Raw genomic sequence first — 21,327 nt, forward strand, 5'->3', positions numbered from 1 at the left:
GTCAATCACCAGCCAATATAGGACGCCGCGTGTTACTACAGTGACAGGCAACTTGAAGGGCTGATATCAACCACAACCACCGTGAGAGCAAATCTTTCACAGTGGAATGCAACACAAAAGTGAGAGCTAACACATTTTGATGTCACCAGCTGCCGAACCGTGGACATATTTAAGAGGAAAATCTCCAAAATCTTGGTTGTAGTTGAGAGAGAAAGAGAGAGAGTAGTGTGATCCATTGCAATTAAGCCTATTCAAGCACCCGTGTAGGTGATGTGTTAGTCCCACCTACTTTCTTCCTTCCTTGAAGGTTGCCATGGTTCTTTAAACTAGATCAAGCTTATTCTGAAAGGGCCCCTGTTGGAACAGAAGATAATGAGTGTCGGTCATAAGGCTCAAAGAAAGCAACTGTGCATAGATATAGACAGGACAGACATTTCTGAAAATAATTGTACCTAATAATAGAGCATGATCTGATGCATTAAGATAAATGAATTCCAAGATCTAATGAAATCGCAGTTAAAGATGACATCTTTGGGAGTGACTAGATACTACTCTATTATGAACTACTCTTTAGGTAAAACTCCACTGAAATTTAAGTCGTACATAAGTTTCTCAGGCCATGAGTTAAGGCTTGCCTTCTTTGAGTCTCGAATTCACGCGGCCCCAATTACTAAAGTTGGAGTGAACATATGAATACTTATTTCTACAAATAATATGAGAGTTAACTAGCAAATTAGAACTAGCAAATGCAATGTCGATCTTTCATATTTGAAAGTTTAGAATGATAGTTAACTGCTGAGTTTCAAAATGCAAAAATGGATAGAGAAGCTGCAGAAAGATCTGATAGTAGCACTATTCATAGCTGTAAATGTAACTTAGGCAATCTGCCACAGCTATATAATTCAAGCGCAGTAAATCCATCAACTGAGGAGAAACATATTAGAAAGAGAGCTAATATAAATGCTGCATTGAAGCTTGAACTTTAATGCCAGCAAAAAGTGTGGATGCTGGGCCTCTCAGGGCCCTAACACACTTGCTACTGCATCTTGTTAAAGTTTGAAGTTGAGAAGAGAAATGGTTAAGTAAATCACTTCTACTTGCAGTAACTGCAGTTCTGCCCACATAAGACTATAAGATTACTTGGTTGATGCTCCGAACTTGTCATGGAGAGTAGTTGTAAAAGCATTAAGGTGTGTCTCTGTAGCCAAGTAATGTAATGCAGAAGAATAAATAGAATTAATAGTTATCTGCTGTATCATTATTTTTTATATTCATATTTCAAATCAACAAAATTAATAATTTACACTAACTGCATCATAATGCACTGGCCGTACTTCAGCACGGTCATGGTCCTTGGACTCAGCATCGCACATTCTGCGAGAATTCAGTAAAGACTAGATGAACATTAAACAGATGTTACATTATCCAACTACCAAGCACTTGTACACTTACATCAAATTTTACGTGCATTAGTATGTCATCACTTTCACTTGAAGGCAATGCTAAAGAGTTAATGATGATAGCCACCATGGGCCATATCGCCAAGGACATGAGCACAATGATTGGGGAAAAAGTGCTCTTGCGTGACTGACATGCCCATTATAATAATGAAGATGGAATGCCAATATCTCATGTCCAGTACTTTTGGGTTTTTCTTTTACTTTCCACTCAATTTTGAATTCAGTACCTGAATCCTAAAGTGCTTCACCTTGAAGTTTACTATGCAAATAATTACCAGTAGTTGCCTTTTACATTCATGAACTTTGCTTAAACAAAAGAGGGAACAGTGTTCAATGTTAAATAAACATTCCTAGAATATGAATGATTTGTCCCTGATTAAGGAGAACTTAGCTATCTTCTTCATTCGTGTTGGTTTATTTATTTGATCACTATAAAGCACATAGATATCTCAGCTTGTGACATTAAGTTAAGTTTGACAACTCATCCATACTGAAATTTACCTACTTTTTCTGCTGAAGGAAGAAATACTATGCAAAGCAGATACATAACTGATTCATACCACTGACAGACCTCTTCCAACATATTCCATAGTCAACTGGACAAACGATGGAACATGAATTATTATTTAATCCTGACAAAGGAGTGGATTAATCAGAAACTGATCATCTTTTTGCAATTAGATAATGCTTTCAAATCCTCTTGCATCATGAAGGAAATTTTTCTAAACAAGGGAGGTATAAAGTGGTTAGCTCCAACAAGACTCTGCCTCATTGTTTTTCAATAATCAAGCTGTGTTTTCTAGCAACCCTTCACCTATCTAACACACTCACCTTCCTAAACTTTAAACTAATCATCTAAAACCTAACCCTCATGACCCATGCTTAATTAATGCACCATAGAAGATCGAAGACATGGACAGAGAAGTATTATTCTAGCTAGAGATCATTTTTTGCATAAGAAAAGGACGATCTTCTTGTTAGGGAACCAATGGATTGCTTACCTGCACTACACAGACACTTTGGATGATTTTAGAAAGGACGTTGTTGATTTTAATTATCTTTCGGAGGTAGATTAAATATTGGTTAGCACATCATCACACTAAAATTATTCTTGTTTTGCTCCCCATCAACCCTGAAAGAAATGAAGGCCTTATAAACAATAGATTGAGCCTAACACCGAATCATATGATTGATTGCCAATCATATTAAACAAATGTTTGTTAACACGTTATAATTCATGATCATGATTTAAGTAAGTAATTAACTTACCTCATCGACCTCCGTAGTTTGTCGTGTTCCTTTGACCGGGAGAGCAGGGCGTGGCGACGTGGCGCAAATTCCTTGGCGTGTCTCCTGTCCACCCGACACCTGCTGTGATCCTTTCAATCTGGGCCGTTGGATCGCGGCGGTCTTCCCGCCGAGGACGTCGGTGGCAGCACGGCCGGGTCCTTCCACACGTGCGAACGCCTCGCATCAATTCCTCGCCCGCCGACTCGCGAGCCCTCTTTCCTACCACCTTCCCTGGACCTCCTTCCTCGCCCTGCTCCCGCGTTTGCAGCCGCTCATCGCGAATTCGACGGTCCTCGTCGCCTCTCGCGTTGGAGTATTTGCCCCACGGGGTGCCGCTGACGTCCGCTGCCCGGGACGGGTTATTTAAGCGGACTTTGGCGGGCAGCCTTCCGCCAAGTCCTCCGTCCGTCGCTCCTCGCGTTTCGTTTACTTGAGACGATGGCGTTCATCGCCGACGACAAGTTGAGCTGCGAGATCTTCTCCATCCTGGAGAGCAAGTTCCTCTTCCCCCTCTGCTCCTCCGCCACCGCTTCTCCATGGACCCCGGTGGCTCCGCCGGGCAGCGCCGGTGTCGGAAGAGTCCGTATCCTGTCGATCGACGGTGGCGGGAAGGCCTCTGATGGCCTCCTAGCCGCGGCCGCTCTCACCCGAATGGAATCCACCCTCCGCCTCCTCACCGGCGACGCCTCCGCCAGCGTCGTTGACTTCTTCGACCTCGCCGCGGGGTCCGGCGCCGGCGGTGTCCTCGTTGCGATGCTTTTCACTAGGGGCCACGACGGCCGCCCCCTCTTCTCCGCCGCCGACGCCCTGCAGCTCCTCCTCGCCGAGAGCCGCCGCCGAAGCGGAGGGGGCTTCGGTTCCAAGAGGAGGAGCATATTCCGGGGACTATTCGGCCGATCGGGTGGTTTACTGCGGAAGATATTTGGGGATGCGTCCCTGAGGGATACGCTGAAGCCGGTCCTGATCCCCTGTCATGACCTAGCCACGGGATCTCCCTTCGTCTTCTCGAGGGCAGACGCCGTGGAGGCGGACGCGTACGACTTCCTCATCAGGGATGTGTGCGCAGCCACCTGCGAGGATGCCGTCGAGCTGCGGTCGGTGGATGGACGCACACGGGTGTCGGCAGTGGGTGGAGGGGTGGCGGTGGCCAATCCCGCGGCGGCCGCCATTACTCACGTACTTCACAACAAGCAGGAGTTTCCCTTCGCGGTCGGAGTCGAGGACCTCATGGTGATGTCGATCGGGGCTTCCGGTGGCGCTTCCGCTACGGGAAAGGCGCAGATCGTCAGGGTCGCCGTCGAAGGTGCAGCTGATATGGTACGGAACCGCCGATAACTTTTTCAATTCCTGATCATGTAACAATCCTAATTCACTACTTCAAAATAAATTTGCTTCTCTCTCTATTCTCATCAGGTGGATCAAGCAGTGTCAATGGCATTTGGAGAGATCAGAACAAGCAACTACGTTCGTATCCAGGTACTAAATTTCGAACATCAAAATTGAGCGATCAGATCCTGTACCAAACAAGTTACTTACATTCTCGGGGCAAACTTTTTTCTCCAGTCAAATGGATTCATGTCCGGAAACAGCACGCCGAGGGCAGCCGATTCGAGTAAATTGATGGAAGAAATTGACGAGATTTTGTCGCAGAGGAACGTCGACTCGCTGCTATTCAGAGGGAAGAAGATCTCGGAGCAGACCAAGGCCGAGAAGCTGGAGTGGTTCGCCGGGGAGCTGGTGAAGGAAGAAAATTGGAGGCGGAAGACCTCGATTCCCACAGTGCTGGTGAAGCAAATGATGACGCCGAGAACGTCGTCGGCGACGACGACCACGACGGTGACGACGACCTCAAGCACAACGCCTCGATCGCACTAAATTAATTACGGTTTAATTGTATTGAAAGAAAAAAAAAAGGGTGGACTTACTTGTCTAATGTACATAAGATTTGTGCAGAAAAAACTAGACCAACGGTAAAAAAAAATAAATAATAAAAAACTACGAAAGAAATAGTGCAGTAAATATAATGAAAAAGAAACACGCTCTTTTAAGCGTCGCCTTTAATTTTGAATTTATTAAATAACGACGTTTACCGCTTATCTAATACATCGTCTGCCATCTTTAATTAGGAATTTATTAAATAACGACGCTTACCGCTTGCCACTTACTACCATCGCTTTCATTAGCGTCGATGGTAATCATTAGTTGAAATCGACAGGATATTTTTAATAATCTCTATTTTAAAAAGTTAAAAGATATTTCATTAATTTTTTTATTAAAAATGTCAAAAATTTTATATAGAATATTTTTTATATTATTTTTTTTAAAAACTTATCAAAATTATTTAAAAATAATTAAAATCATCATAAAATTATTATAACACATTATCGTATAATTATTTAAAATAATTTTAATTTTTTAAAATAAGTTAAATACAGTTCCGCTATTTTGAGCGACACCCACTGCGCGCCCCCGTGAGCGCTTTAGATCTCGGCGACGATTCAAAGCCGCTTCCGCATCAGGATCCCTCGCGGTTGTGAGGTAGCTCTGGCCACCGATTGGAAGCCCCCCTCTCCCTATATTATTGGGTCCGCTTATTGTTCTTAGTTTTCTTCCTATGAGCTTACATTCGGAGTATTTAGATTATTTTTTTAGATCACTCAGATGGGAAATCTAGAGTTTGATACGATTGTGATAGCCCTCCTAGGGCTTTAATCCAAGAGTTTGACAATTGGTGGCATTACCAAATGTTGCATGATGGATTTGGTTTAACTGAAATTAGAACTCTAGTTTTGCAATCAATGGGACATGAGAAGAGATTGATGATTAACTCTTCTTCATTTCGATTAGTTAACCATTTTGGTAGTGATTGATTCAGAAGGCTCCACTTTCTTTGATTCGTTGCCATAGAATTTCTTTATCATCAAATTACATTAGACATTCTAACTAATTTTTCCCTTTTGTACTATCTGCTAATGTAATTTGAATTGTTTAGAGTGTCTATCATCAGTAATTGTTAGTTGCTCACATTTTCAGAAGATAGAAGTGTTACCTGAGCCTTTCACAAATTGTTAAAAGAAATTTCTTTAAAAAGGCTTAGAGAATAGTCGATAGCAATAATTAGCAAACAATTAAAATAATAGGAAGTTTTATCAGCCGAGGTCATATTATATGTTTTGAAATAACTCCAAAATCAAACCTGAATGCAAACCTCAACTATTCTGTCAACCACTGACTGAATAATTTAAATAGTAGTGGACCAACTGTGGAACAAACAATTGAATTTCTTTGTATTTAAGAGTGCCATCCTTTGTCTGTGTCGGACCACAGAAGGTTAGTTGTTGCTGCTAATTCAACTCCTTTCATTCCAAAACACCATCAAATATTGCTCAGAAAATGAGAAGAGCTTCATGTAGTGATCTGAAAACAAGCCTTTCATGATTTGTAACTCTTCTTTTTACCGAAGCAGAAAATGGGGCGTGCTTCTTCCTAGGTATTAACAAGAACATGGAACTTCCAAAAGGATGTAAAGAAAATGTTGAGGAGACCACCAAAGGGACTTGAAGAATTACCCAACTCAAAACATGAAATGATCAAACCAAACTCTCCACTGTCTAAAGAGCTTGAGAAAAACTCAAATGGGTCAGTTGACAACAATGTTCTTTTTTTAATATCTAACAAATATTCGCCCTTGGTGTAATTATAATTTAACATCTCCCTTTTTTTGATATATCAATGCACTCATAGGAATCTTAAGTTTTGTTACTCCTTGTTGACGCCTATATTCTTTTGTACTTTAGTACTTTCGTTTACTTTTTGTCATTCATAGTTGATGCCTATATCTAATTTGATATAAGTTGCTAGTGATAATCTTTATTTGTGCAAGTCGTGGCTGAAAAATATAAAGTATGCAAATGAAAGTTGAGTTTCAAAGAAACATTAATAAAAATGTCAACACTGTGTAGTTAAATGATAATGCTTGAATCTTTTATTGTGCCCTTTTCAATCTACTTAACAACTCTATTGTGATGAGATTTTCTAGGTACTATAAACTCATGCCATATCTTATTCTTCTTTCACTTTGTCCTAGTATTAAAAGAGACTGCACATTGCTTTCCAACCAAGTGACTACCACAAGGATTCAACTTGATATCCTTGATTAATGTAGTGAGAAGACTACCTAGCCAATAAGTCCAACCCTCTCTTTTCTTTGTCATGCGTCATAGTCTCTTGTGCCATAAGTTTACTGATCCATTATCCACTACAACATACAACTATGTTGTGCAAACCTTCACTCATAACTTCTGCAATATGCAACAAGGATTTCCTCTAGCAATTACTAGTGATCTTCTTGGTATATGATGAGCATCCCTTAGAACCATAGAAACTACTGTGCTAATCTGAATGTGTATGTCTCCTATCCCCTAGATCTTGGTATCATTGTTGTTGCCAGCTTCACACTCCCAAAGTTTTCTAGTTTGTAAATGGTGAAGTATTCTCTCTTTGAGATACAGTGATAACCTATTGCTAACTACTTTTACCCTCAGATTTCGTACCTCTGCTGCTCCACTGCCCTCAGTGACAAGTGCCATCTCTGGAACTTGTAGTAAACTTGCTGTGCTCCTTTTTTTTCTGCATATTTGTATTCAGAATGTTGTTTTTTTACCAATGGCCAAGCTCAGATGTTGAGTAACTTAAGAGTGATAACAAGCTCTTCGATTTATCCCATGAACTAAGTAATGTCAACATATGGGTACCTTATTGTCCAAAACAAGCTTTTGCTGAAACCATTGGATTGAGAATTCCCTCAAATTTATTTAGATGTTTTGAAGCATCCATTTCATCCTTATGCTCGAGATTCATCAGTTTTCTAATCATGAAGATTGTTCTAATTAGTTTTCCTCGCATACAATTCTCAAGTCTACGTCCTTATGCTTGTGTCTCTGATCATGGTGAATCTGAAGCCTCTATGGACGTCAAATATTTTTAGCCAAAAGTGCTTCATGGTGATCAATCAACTGAATTAGCCGATTTAATTCACTTCTATCATGATCAAACAATTTTGCCAAAAGTGTTTGATGGTGTTAGAGGGCTTAAGATGTAGAAAAATAAATATGGACAGATTCATGGGATTTAACAACAACTCAAAATCCAAAAATAATAACAAGGGTAAATTTATGAGAATCCTAGGAGTGCAATTGTATCTATTTAACATGAATTTAAGATACATTTTTGGTCAATTAGTCGATTGAAATCACATTTAGTCGTTTAGAATCATTTTCAATCGATTATTTAATAGACTAGTAGCACTGTTTTAGTTTATTATTTAGTCGACTGATGGTTTAGAAGATAATAGATCCACTGAAATATGATGGATAAAGGATCTTTTTTAGAAATATATATATTTTAAAATTTTCATTTTCTTTAACCTAAATATTATATCTTAAACTTGGAATCCTAAATACTATATCCTAATCCTTAAATTCTAATAAAAAAATTTAAAAAAATCATACTAAATGCTCAGGAGGTATTCACATGTGGATATACAGATTATATAGATAGAATGTATTTATTTTTCAAAATACTCCTTCACTCAATCCACTTTATCTAATTCCTTTTTACCTATCTAATAGCCAATAATTAGAAGTAATTCCAATTGCTTATTGGCCATCAAACATTTCTAGGCAAAAGTACTTACAACCAACTGTAATCACATCTAGTTGATTGTTAATGCTCAACCAATTGTTTTTGTTTAAATAATTTTGTCTTCTACTTTTGATTATATTATTTTTTTAATAAAAAAACAAATTGATTTTGTCAAATTGCACCGACGTGATCCAATCTTATCATGAAATCTTTGTTATTGGAAGCTTGCAGCCTATTCAATATTCCTTTACGCCCCGTTCACTCGGCTCCCCTTTCTCAGTCAAACTCAAACCCTACGGCACAAATAAATAATTCATCTAATCGTCCACACCTCAAACTCATTCATCAATGAATCACCTTAATTGCCTTGGAGCTACGGTGCAATGACCCTTTTGCTGATCTCAGACATTTCGGATTCATTGAGATTCAATTGTGGCACACTATAGGATAATTTTTTCCTTAGTAAGTAAAGACTTTGAGGAAGTGGACTGTATGGATGAGTTACCATTAATGTTTTTCGATTTACTTTGATAGTCGATAAAATATTTCTGTAAACTAGAATGGTCATCCCATGATAGGATAAATATTTTTTCCAAATAAAATTTTATTTACCTTGTACCCTTTAATTATATTTTAAATATATATCCCTATAGTTGTATAACTATTTGAGTGATGTTGATCTTAATTCATTATGATAGAATCTAGACGATGACAAAAGATGACATTAATTAATTATTTGGTTGAAATCGTACAAGTTGGAAAAAGCCTAATTGTTTACTAGTCGTCGTTCAAAATAAAGGGTCAAATTAATAAGTCAGCTAGGTTTGAAAATTCCTAATTATTAAATTATTTTCCAAATTTAGAAACTTGTTCGGATCGTTTGCCATATCTAAACACAAATCCAGCATGCATGACTTTCTCGATTTAAGCTTTTCCTAGAAATGTATCTATATGTTCCCTGTATGCCCAATAAAATATTAAGATTAATTTCTGAGATTATATATAATTAAAATAATGTCATTGACAAAAAAATTTCTCAGGTTGAATTGGTCAACTGTGGAATGCAGATTTTTTCCTTAATAATTTAGATATCTAACCATTTAAATTTTGATTAATCGAGATGACCATTCAATCCTAGAAGTTTTTTATCAACCAATATAGGTGCATCTTTCTATAATCAATGTTGTAGGATTATCTTATGGTACACCGCAATTGAAAATTAATCTATAATATCTGATTAATTATGAAAATATTTTATCGTTGTATCATAACCCAAGTTACAAGTTGCATTTATTAGTTTGACTAGAGAATATAACAATACTTACATTTTTGTAATCTGGCATCCAGTCATTTAATCACATGAAGTCGATAAAAATAATATGAATAATAATAAATAAGAAAATAAAATAAATAATAAAAAGACTTTTTAGGTGGATTTGTTCATCTTCAAAGGTTGTCTCGGCTGTGTTTGAAGACTAAAAGCTTGAGAAAAAACAAGGAAGAATATATAAATATATAAATCAAAGTAAATTAATTATAATTATTCCTTAGGATTAGGAAGTCATGATTTTTTAATTAAATTTAAGAATATTCATTTCATAGATCAGTAGGAATTATTTATTAGATAATTTTATAGTAGGAAGAAATTATTGATCATGTCTTCGATAAATTATGTCACATATGATCTTTATTTGAGAGTTAGAGCATAGATATGCACACTAGTAATGTTCTTATTGGTCGTCAAAAGTCAAAACATGCATTGTAAATTTTCAACGACGACGACTAAGTGCGCTATGTGTAATTAATTGTAACCATCTCAAAAATTGAAATTGTAAAAGTCTTAATTGCTTCATGTTAAACCATGCTAATTAAATACATGAAGTAGGAATGACGTTCTTTAAACTATGTTAAAACTTTACTAGTATTATTTTATTATGTGTAATTAATTGTAATCATCTCAAAAATTGAAATTGTAAAAGTCTTAATTGCTTCATGTTAAACCATGCTAATTAAATACAGGAAGTACGAATGACTTTCTTTAAACTATATGTTAAGCAACTGTACTAGTATTATTTTATTTATTTATTTATTATTATTATTCTCATGGTGTTTAATCTCGACGTGAATAAGTAGAAGATGCGTGTAATGCTGGTGCTATCAATCTTATATTAAGGTTGATCAAATTCGGTTTGATTTGAATTGAGTTTTGATATTTAATCAATATGTTAAGTGTCAAGCAGGTCGTTGATTGGATATTTAACGGAGGAAAATCCAAGTGGATCATGGAGGATCAAAAATTTGGCACAAAACGAAAAGTCCAAGTGAGTCATGGAGGACTAAATGCGCATGAGATGGAAAATCCAAGTGGATCAAAGTTGGTCGGACACTTGGTGATCGAAAGTCCATTAGAAAAGTTGACAAGAGGAAAGTTCAAGTGGATCAAGGTTGACAGGACACTTGGTAATCTGAATTCCTGACAGGTTAAGGTTGATTGGATGCTAGACAATAGTGAAGTCGTATGTGGTAGGTTAAGGTTAACTAGATACTAGGTTATTGATTTTGATCAGAATTAAACAGAAGTAAATCGATTCGACTAATAAGGATAATCTGTCGGTTGATACCGTTTCAGAAGTGTACAGAAATGAATCGATTCGATTGATCGACAAATCAATTCGATTGATATTTGAAAAATTGATAAAATCAAATAGATTCCAAAAGATTCTGAAGTCGTTATTTGATCACTAACCAAATCAATTGACTGATAGAGGATATCAATCAACTGATAGGTGGAAATCAATCTTAACAACAATTGTATAAGTAGGATTTTGCTTGAAGGAGAATGTACCACTTATTAGAGGTTTAAGGATGAAGTGCTGCTACATTTCTATACCAACAAGAGGTTATTCCAAGCAATAAGAAATCATCAAAAGTAATATCTCATTCGTAAAAGTATTTTTACTTTCATTTATATTTGTATTTATATTTTTTGTTATATTATTATGTTTTTGCAAAAATAAATTTATGAGAGACTTCTCCACCTTCAAAAGATATCTAAAAAGGAGGAGTTCATAGTCAAAGTAGATAATTCAAAATGGACCTTTGAATTAGTCGTTTTAAGGAGATAGATATTAAGTAAACTTTAAGAGGAATGAAAATTTTACATAACATCATATCCCTAGAATTAATCTGTAATTAGTAAAAATTAAAAATATGGATTATAAAAAAAACATGTTTTTCTAAGTCACAAATGACACGTACACTTTGAAAGGATCCTGTCAAAATAGATTAACTGTCACTCAAACCCTACAATCAATCAATTAATTAAATGGATAAACCATACTCATGCCTGGGCTTTAATTTACTAAGTGGATATATACGTAAACAAAATTAAATAAGTTTACATCTTTTTTATTTTTTATATTTATAATTTTTAAACAAAATAAAATATAAATAATAATTTTGATCCGTAGTGAATTGTGAATCAAATTGTAATCTACGATCTAGCTAGAACCATGAATCATAACTAATTTTTATAGTTAAAATTAAGGGCTAATATTTTTTGAACCGTTACTATTCCGAACGATAATCATGTTTATATTTACTGCATGGATTCTGTTTTACAAACCCTAAAAAAGCATTATATGTAAAAAAAAATATTGCAAAAAACCCTCCGATCTGATTTTTTCGTCCTTTCATTAACATAATATATATATATATATAGATATATATAGTTTAATAACATATACATATATTTTTTTTAATCAAAAATGAATTGCTGATACTGATAGGCGACGCTTTGGTCGTTCATCAGCTCCACCATCCGCTCGATCTCATCCCAATTGCCAGCGTTGAACCAGTCGTTCACCTCGCAGCCTGTCGTCTCCGGCGGCGGAGGCGGCGGCGGCGCCGGAGCCAGTTGCTCGAACGAGTAATTGTTCCAGAGATATTGCCCTCCATTATGAATTTCATAACAATTATCACTCTTATTTTCCTCGTGATAATAGTTATAATAATTGTTATTATCACTGCTGACGGATTTGCCTTCTTCATGAGGACAAGTGGAGGAGGCGGCCGCCTGATCGGACTCGAAGCTACTCGCCTTGGAGCTCGAGTCGCTCGGAGCGGCAAGGTCGGTTTCCTTGCTGAACTTCGCCGGCGATTCGCTCTTCTTGCAGGAAGTCGCCCTCTTGAAAATTCGACATATCGTCCAAACTTCCTGCATGCAAAAAAAAAAAAAAAAAAATCAGATCCATCGAGCTTCGGCACTCTGAATTAAATTCAAGATTTTCTCGAACAAGAATTAATGGATCCACGCACCGCTTGATGATCTTGTGGAGTGCTCTGCTGCTCATTGTTGTTGTTGTTGTTGGAAAGGGGAGGGAGACGGAACTCATGCATCATCCAGTCCGTCTTGGTGCCTTTTCCGGCACTCCCTCGGTAGTAAACCAGCGACTTCTTGAGGCCGATGCAGGAGTCGCCGGCGCCGCCGCCGTAGATGGGGCGGTCGATGCCGGTGGCCTTCCAGAAGCCTGACACGGTGACGCGGTTCGGCCGGATGCTGTTCCTGTACTTCCTTCCTCGCATGCAAAAGAAGTACCATTCCTTCTCTACTCCGCAACTGACCTCTGCTCAAATTTTGTTTTCAAATAAAACATGAGTTAAAACATGAAATCGAGATTTTTTTTTTAAAAAAAATCATTAATTACTTGGAAGATCCCAAGGGTCGTGCTTGTAGATGTCGATCTCCCTGATGAGGTCGATGGAGAAGGCTTTCCTCCGCACCTTCCGCCGGAGGTAGAAGCTGAGCAGCTCCTCGTCGGTGGGGTGGAAACGGAACCCGGGAAGGCACACCTCCTTCTCCTCCTCTACAGCCGCCGCTGCCGCCGCCGGCGCAGACTTCTTCTCCATGATCTTCTTGTCTTCCATTTGGTAGATCCTCTGGGACCGATGGTCCGTTTATATACTGGTGTAAATTCATGTGCGACGGTCGACGGCGATGGTCAATTCTTTAATTTGATTCTTAATATAATTTGTAAATATATTTACGATTTGACTTCATCAGCACCGTTGACTTGTTCCAGCACAAAATATTTTCGGTGCATATTTTTCTCAGTGCACTATTCTCATTATTTATTCTTACTGAAGTTCAAAGCAAGCAGAAATTACATAGTCAAAGATGCTATTATGTTGAATTCACACCGGTGTTCTATAATTAATCAGCATATTGAATGAGTCACTCATGAGCTTAATTTTTTATTATTGAAAAAAAATGATAATCCCAGTAGCCACATCTCTGGGGGTGGTCGGTCCGGTCCCACAGAAGTTTCCCACCGACCACCAGGGTAAATCGGAAAGCACATACGGCGGTCAATCCAGATGCCCAGCATCCTTTCCCCATTTGGAGGAAAATTAATTTTTGATTATTGAACTTATTATATTGGTGGTTATAATAATAATAATAATAAAATGAATCGTATGCTTGCACATATATATAAATTGATGAACAAATTAAATTTTTTGTAAATAAATTATTTAATCAATGGATTAATGAAATGAGGCATTAACTAGCTTTGACCATAATATATATTCAAACCTACACAACAATCCCCATTTAGGAATTAATCTTGAAAAATTAATTTCTCAATAATTTTCAATTAATTAATTAATTAATCTTGTTGGAGAGATTAATTCCTGCACCTAAATATACCTAATAAAAAGCAATTAAAATGCCGACTTTAAAGACCAATTCTAGCTCATAATTAATCTTTTACCATTCAAATGTCAAGTAGGCTGACTTATTGTACAAAGAAGAAACAACGTAGAAGTCAAAGTCCACTGGACACAGAAGAGCTATATATATATATACCTACTTTATAATTACAGATCTCCTACTTTAGCTAGTAATTAATTATCTTTTAATTAATCTTCTCAACTTTTGGTAATTAACTTAATTTACATATTTATTATTTTAGTGCTCCATGCAAATCCATCGTTCTTTCAGCTTCTCTCAGTCTATATCATTAATATTTTTCCACAAGACTGAACGATATTCTCCCTTATCTAGCAACACAAATGCATCGTTATTAATTTCATGACAATGAGAGATACTTGATACTTGCCATCAGTGATCATCAAGCTTTAAATTTGATTGAGATGTCTTGTCGGAGCACATGCAATTAAACGAGGAAATTAAAATAAAAGTCATGGAAAAAATCAAGGGAAAAAAAATTTTTAAATGACGTCTTTTTTTTATTGAAATTGTCAAAGAGGCAGGAGGTTCCACCGCATCCCCAGCCCATGTTTGTTCATTTTAATTTTCGATACAACTCTTATCTTTTATGCTATTGTGATCAGCAATAAATACTTAACTATTATAATTTCAATTCAGATCAATACTAATAAATTATATTATAATAGTTATAAATTATAGTTGCTATAATATGAGTACTTAATACTGATTAATATTATATTATAATATTATTTTAATTTTAATAATACTGTATTGCAGCAACTACGTACAATTCATAACTCTTATAATATAGACATTTTATTTTTGATCGACACATATTAATATCATATTATAATAGTTAAGAATCATAGTTGTTATAATAGATAGTTTATTTCTAATTAATACTGATAAATATTATATTATATCTCATAACTATTACAATTAATTATTAAATTAAAATAATTATAAAATTATAATTGTTATAATTATATAGTAAATAAGAGATTGTAGCTATTATAATTATATAACAACTATGATTTTATAGTTGTTATAATAGTATAAAAAATAAGGATAATTTTAAAAAATAAAATGTACAGAGATGAAATGAGAGTAGATGAGAGTGGGAGTAGAATGCTATTTTGATTATAAAAAAATATAAAACACGATGCTCCTTTTACTATTCCAATAATAAAAAAAAAAAGGTTACCTTTTGATTTTTGCCCAAAAATCAAAGCATGCATGTTAAAAATTGAGGGAAAGACAATCAGATCCTTGTAGAAAAGTATATAGGAACATTTTTCTACTTTTTGATGGATTCAAACAAGGATTTTAATTTGTTTCCCTGTGACAGCCAGTTCTTCCCTTGTGCAAGCAATGTTTGTGGTTTAAACTAGGGTTAGAAATATTATCAGATGACTTTCAGATAATATCAGTTTGACTCAGACCGCTGCAGATAATTCAAATGGTCAACTTCAGGTGCAGATTTTCAAAATGAAGACTTCATTTCACCTCCAGTAATTTTTCTCAAAGTCAAGCAATGACAGTCAAAGTTTTAGGGCATTTTCCACAACAGTGATAGGCTTATGCAACTAAGTTGACCTCACTATTTTGAAGAGTGATTTTCAGCATTCCTTTCCACCAATTTAAAAATGTCCTAATTTCATGGTCCTTGATGACATATGAAAAATTCAAGCAAGCCAAGTCAATTCATGACTTTTTTTTAATGTTAAATATATCATGTAAGACATAACTTGGTTCTTAATTTATTTATCATAAAAGTCATCACATATTCTTTATATTAAATATACCTTCTGCTTCTTTAATAAAAGTTACTTGTTCAATTATCTTTCATTTGAAATAATTATTAATTATTTCAAAATGAATAAAGAAAATTAGTAGTTCCATCATTTTTTTTTCAAATTCATTTTATATCATCAAATATTTAGAATATAATAGTTATACATTGGTGATGAACTTATATAATTTATATATATTATACACGGTTTTGTTAATTTCTAGCTAAAATTTATTATGATTTTTTAATTATATGCCATTTAATTTCTTATAATGTTGGAAAAGTATATCATTTAGTTTATATTTTTAGTATTTTAAAATAAATTGTATGATTGATGATTAAATATTTATCTATTTTTAAATAAAAAATGAATAAAATATCGTTATAAATATGAAATATATGCTACAAATTAAACAAAATTAAAGTTTGACGAGGAACTGCTAGTGGTAGATCTAAACAAATTAAGTTGAAATTCAATGTGTATGACTAGCTAGATTTTTTAAAAATATATATATAGTGTTAAATTTGAAGCAAAGCAAAAAATCCTACATATGTGTATATATATATTTGTTAAATAAATTAAATGCATGTTGAATATTCTAATTTCCAAGTAAAAAAATACATTTTAACATTTACAAACTTAGTTTTGTGTAATAATTTAGACAAGAAAATTAAGCAAGTGGTTAGATTATATTATCCCTCCCTCTGGCGTGGAGGTCATATTAATTAGACTTTGACCTAATTAAAGTTGATTATATTTTAATTTAGCATGCATGTTCTTCTCCTTGAAAATATTTGATCGTTGTCCAATTAAGAACGAGAATGAGCAAGGTTTGAATTGTATGCATATTCCGGTACTCATTTATGGGATGTGTGATTATTGACCCGGAGCTATGGTGCAATGGTAAGGTGATTCCACAATTAATTAGATATCCACAATTCTATTCCTAATTATGACATACTATGAATTAATTTCCTCTAGTGGTAAGATAATCATCCTAGAATGTTGGCTATGGAGCGACGCGCTGTCCGCACTTCTTAATTTACGATTGGTAAAAACTTCTGTAAGATCGAACCAGTCACCTCTAGAATGATGCTATATTTTTGTATTTTTCATATCTTAATTAGAACCTTCATATCCATCTCTAATTCAAAATCATCGTGAATGTAATTATCACCAACTTAAGGATTAAAATCATGTTTATTGCACCGGAGCTACCATGCAATGGTAGGATACTTCCATAGTTAATTAGACATTTACAATTCAATTTCTAATTATGATGTACTGCAGATTAATTTCATCTAGTAGGAAGACAATCTTGAAACGCTGACTGCGGAGCGACACGTTATTCGCACTTGTTGATTTATTTTGATGATCGGTAGAAAACTTTCGTAGGACCGGATCGGTCACCTTTTGGATGATGATATATTCTTGTAGGACTGGATCAGTCACCCTGCTCGTGCTCTTCCTCTCCCTCTTCCTTCGGCGCTATGGTGGTGTCGGTCCTCTTGTGTGTTTGCTCTTGGTGTCTTGCTAATCAAAGCTCGTCAGTTGAGGATCGCCAAGGTCGATTATGCCGTAGCGTACAATGACTGAAATTGTCAAGAGTTATCGGATGTTGAGGTCAAAGAAGATCCATGCGAGGATATAGTAGATGTGACGGTTCCATCATATCAATTCTTGAATATCTCTTTGTGGCTTAGCATGAAGTTTGTGGTCCTGTGTTTTGTTTTATCCTTTTGGTCTTCAATTGTAGAGTTGAGCGTTTTAAAGTTTGAATTTCTTTAATTAAGCATTGTGGGAAAAATTGCACCCTCAACTTGGAGTTAGCGACATAACTTGTCAATTTAATGACTCTTTCGGCCACTCGACACTATAATAATCTTTTTAATTGTAGAGTTTGACACGAAAATAGAAGGAACTCGGAAAGTGCATTCGAGTTTCATTATTATCATCAAGCATCGAAACAAATTACCACGCAGAATGCAAACATTAAAATGAAATAGATACTTGCAAAGGTATAATCTTTGTTAAGATCATTTGTTACTTTACTTATTTTCTAAATCCTTTAGATGGTAGTACAATATTAGTTTATGCTACCTTTACCCAGTGATGAAAAACTCAAGGTACAAAAGGGAATAAGAAATCATCCATCACTTAGCTATTTTTCACTAGCAACTAGCTGGAGCCAGCATCACCCTTCTTTGTCGCCTCGTCCTGCAGTTTCTTTGTCCAGTACTCCTCGAGAGGCGGCCCGAAAATTGCCTTACCAGAGGCCACTCCGATCCTACACACATCACAACCATGCATGATTCTTGCAAACAATGAAGATTATTGAGATGGTAAATGGTTATCAGCTCTGATCAAAGTTGGTAATTATCTAGATATAAGTGCTTAAAATATATGGACTAAAGTAGCATTCATATATTGCGAGTCATATAGAGCTAGAAAAAAATGAAGAGAGAAACAGAAGATAAGCTGGTTATAAAATCAGTGCAACTGTATAAAGCTGGTGTGCTATGGTTTGCTGAAAACTTGAAACAATAAATGATGATCATTCCTCATTTAACTGATAAAAGAGAAGCTTGTTAACTACAATTCTAGAATCGCCGATCAACAAAATAGCCAACTCAAGTCACTCACAGCAGAAGCAGCGCCGATAATAAGCTGAGTTCCAACTATTTCAGTTCAACTACTCAACTACATGAAATCTGTCAACTTGATTTGTCCTTCAATTTTGCTTACATGACTACTTTTCGTATCACCTCCACTTGCAAAGTAGAATACTAGAAATGGAGGATTCAGTACAGTAGATTCATATACTAAAGGTGTGTTGTATCTAGGTGTCTTGCTTGATTAGAACTACATAAGGATGTGGCTTTTGGACAAAGAGCATCAAAGTTCTGCAGAGCAGTCTCTCAAATGGCAAACTACTTCACAGCCATGGCACAACAGCCTCATGTACAACAATTATAAAAAAAAAATCTTTCATGATTCCCCAAGAAAGCATCTTGAAAGTGCTAATCTACATATCCTTACTTGATCCACTCAATCTAACAAAGAAACATCAATTTGCACCATCAGATTCTCCAAACTATACTAATTCTAATACATTCAGAAAACAAATCAAGTAGACAAAAATCCCCAAGTACGGTTGCATCTTGCTCATCTAGAACAGCTTAAAAACGAGGTTTTTTTTCCCTGTGCCCAGATAGAGCATCACTGAAACCCACCAAAGTGCTCGTATACACTGCAGTCCCACACTAACCACGACCGAAGCTAAATAAAACCCCATTTTTATCTTGCCGTTTAAGATCTTCTTGATAATCATACAGATACATGCCGCAGTATCCTTATCTCTAATAAATCCAAGATGTTCAAAAAACAAATCAAAGATGCTGCCTGCATACATACCTATCGATTAGGGTTTCCAATACCCGCCGCACAAACAGGGGTTTCCAAAAGATGAATACCGATCGAATACAAATCATCAAAATTGATGGGCGAAAAGGGTAGAAGAAAGCACTCACACAACGGCTCCGATCACCATCGGGAACGACAAGAACCTCCCCCTCCGGAACATCTTCGCCTCCTCGACCTTTTCCTCCCCGTCTCCCTTGAAACGCTAAACCGAAGCATCAGCATCTCAGACATAGACTCATCCAACGGCCACAATTTACCTCTCCGAGATCCACTGTCCGATAACATATGGACGGCTGATCTGCAGCGGAAGAGGTTTAATTTAATGCTCACACAAGCAAGTGCTTAAGCAACATAATTAATTTACGATAATCTGATAGTAATTCATATACTCAGAGAGCAATCTCAATTTTATTCAATACATTCAGTATAATGGACTGTACAACGATTTTTCAGCACGTACAGTTGTTTCATTCCATGTACAAGCATATATTTATATATAGAAATTAAGCTATATATCACTACTAATCCCTGGTATTTATGCTGCCTTAATCTTAATTATGTTCCTCCTGGGTGTAGATGTAGTCAGTGTGTGCCACTAGTGTTCTTCTCAGCAAGCACTCATCATTAACGTCCTCCTCCCCTGCTCCCTCCTGATCACATCCTTCTGCACTCTCAGACTCGGCCATCTTCTTCACATCCTGCATGCACAATATCTCCTTTTGCACATTCAACAATCGAATTGAACGGTCATAAGAAAAGGAAAAGTACCTCGTGATCTGTGCTGTTCTGATCCAAAGGTCCAGGCTTGCGTGCATGAGCTAAAGATACAAAGAGGAGGAAAGAGATCAGGAACACAAACATGGCCTTCTTGGAGCCCATGGCTAGCTTATTTTGCTCGATCGATCGATTTGTTTGTGACGATCGAAATGGGGTTTAAATAACTGAACCTTTGGATGAACTGCCGATCGATCGGTTCGGTTTTAAGACACTGGTGCTTAGTCTTAATGTTGGGGCAATGCATGTATATCACATTAAGTACAAGGTCACATGCATGCTTTAGTGTTAATGTTGTTCTACTATTTGATTTCTTGCCTCATTGAAGAGGTCGAATTAAATTTTTGCTGATTGGAATGGCCTGAAGCTGGTGAAATAGTTGACAATTGGGCAGGAATGAGTTAATGCTTTCAGCTCAGTTTCAGACTAAACAAAGCAGGAGGATCTTTCAGAATAATGTGGCATGGTTTCCTTTTATTTATTTATAAATTTATTTTTACAATCCAAGCATGAGACATATCTATTAGATTTGAGAAAGTGTCTATTTGCATGAACAAATTTGATTCTTGCAACAGACAATGAACAATAAGCAATCTATATATATTTGCATGAACAGGACTTTGGGTCATGTATCTATCAGTGCACATACGACATGCCTTTCAGACTTGCAATCTACAGTTACTGGTCAACCACCCTGAATTTATTATGGAGATTGATTGGTGGTAATTTTTAAGGATTATTGGTTATTCTCCAAAGGCGATTGATTAGGGTTTTAGCATAGCTCGATGTAGATCATGCATGCTCTTGTTGGTTCTCTTTAAGATTTTCTCATATATGTATTCTATCGATTGAATGTACAGAGTAAAGAGTCTTATTTATACTATGTGAAAGATTTGAAAAACCTTTTGATTCAATCAAATTTGATTTGTCCAACTTGAATTGGACGAACCAAATTGCATTTCGTCCCTAGGAACACATTGTTCTTTCACTTGAGTTCATCTGATTCATCGATTTTGAAAGTAATGACTCAGATTAAGTCCCACTTAAAGGGATACTTTGTTCCTTCATGTGAATGCATTTGAGTCCTTTATTTTAAAGTTAACAGTTGAGATTAAATCATCCAAAGGAATATATATGTCCTCTCATTTAGATGAACCTCATATGTCTCTCTGTCCCTCTTAATCCAACAAGACGGATGGATCAAACCATGTCA

At 36.0% G+C, this 21,327-nt stretch overlaps 2 protein-coding genes and 2 long non-coding RNA genes across 4 annotated transcripts; 2 read left to right on the plus strand and 2 right to left on the minus strand.

Moving 5' to 3' along the window:
• The first annotated feature begins 3,169 nt into the window (after positions 1-3,169).
• LOC141828053 (patatin-like protein 3) lies at positions 3,170-4,713 on the plus strand. The gene is made up of 3 exons (XM_074715406.1): positions 3,170-4,067; positions 4,164-4,226; positions 4,314-4,713. The coding sequence occupies exons 1-3, from the start codon at positions 3,189-3,191 to the stop codon at positions 4,623-4,625; spliced, it is 1,254 nt and encodes a 417-aa protein (XP_074571507.1). The 5' UTR covers positions 3,170-3,188; the 3' UTR covers positions 4,626-4,713.
• Positions 4,714-5,238: 525 nt separating this feature from the next.
• Positions 5,239-6,573, plus strand: LOC141828055 (uncharacterized). Its single transcript, XR_012601734.1, has 2 exons — positions 5,239-5,288; positions 6,217-6,573. It is a non-coding gene; the product is annotated as an uncharacterized LOC141828055 (long non-coding RNA).
• Positions 6,574-12,077: 5,504 nt separating this feature from the next.
• LOC141828054 (protein FEZ-like) lies at positions 12,078-13,319 on the minus strand. Its single transcript, XM_074715407.1, has 3 exons — positions 13,100-13,319; positions 12,711-13,018; positions 12,078-12,609 (listed from the first exon to the last, which is right to left on the minus strand). The coding sequence occupies exons 1-3, from the start codon at positions 13,317-13,319 to the stop codon at positions 12,151-12,153; spliced, it is 987 nt and encodes a 328-aa protein (XP_074571508.1). The 3' UTR covers positions 12,078-12,150.
• Positions 13,320-17,963: 4,644 nt separating this feature from the next.
• On the minus strand, positions 17,964-19,547 carry LOC141825994 (uncharacterized). The gene is made up of 2 exons (XR_012601596.1): positions 19,448-19,547; positions 17,964-18,204 (listed from the first exon to the last, which is right to left on the minus strand). It is a non-coding gene; the product is annotated as an uncharacterized LOC141825994 (long non-coding RNA).
• Between the last annotated feature and the right edge of the window lie 1,780 nt (positions 19,548-21,327).

Source organism: Curcuma longa, chromosome 4 (assembly GCF_044706935.1).
Source record: "Curcuma longa cultivar G26 ecotype Majalengka, Jawa Barat chromosome 4, ITB_CL_G26_1.1, whole genome shotgun sequence".
In the NCBI taxonomy this organism is placed as follows: domain Eukaryota; kingdom Viridiplantae; phylum Streptophyta; class Magnoliopsida; order Zingiberales; family Zingiberaceae; genus Curcuma; species Curcuma longa.

Excerpts from the sequence above, each read along its gene's own strand:
- LOC141828054 (XM_074715407.1), bottom strand. The coding sequence starts at position 13,319 with ATGGAAGACAAGAAGATCATGGAGAAGAAGTCTGCGCCGGCGGCGGCA. Across the intron at positions 13,019-13,099 it reads CGACCCTTGGGATCTTCCAA|AGGTCAGTTGCGGAGTAGAG; the intron begins GTAATTAATGAT and ends AAATTTGAGCAG. Across the intron at positions 12,610-12,710 it reads CTCCACAAGATCATCAAGCG|GAAGTTTGGACGATATGTCG; the intron begins GTGCGTGGATCC and ends TTTTGCATGCAG.
- LOC141828053 (XM_074715406.1), top strand. The coding sequence starts at position 3,189 with ATGGCGTTCATCGCCGACGACAAGTTGAGCTGCGAGATCTTCTCCATC. Across the intron at positions 4,068-4,163 it reads TCGAAGGTGCAGCTGATATG|GTGGATCAAGCAGTGTCAAT; the intron begins GTACGGAACCGC and ends TATTCTCATCAG. Across the intron at positions 4,227-4,313 it reads GCAACTACGTTCGTATCCAG|TCAAATGGATTCATGTCCGG; the intron begins GTACTAAATTTC and ends TTTTTTCTCCAG.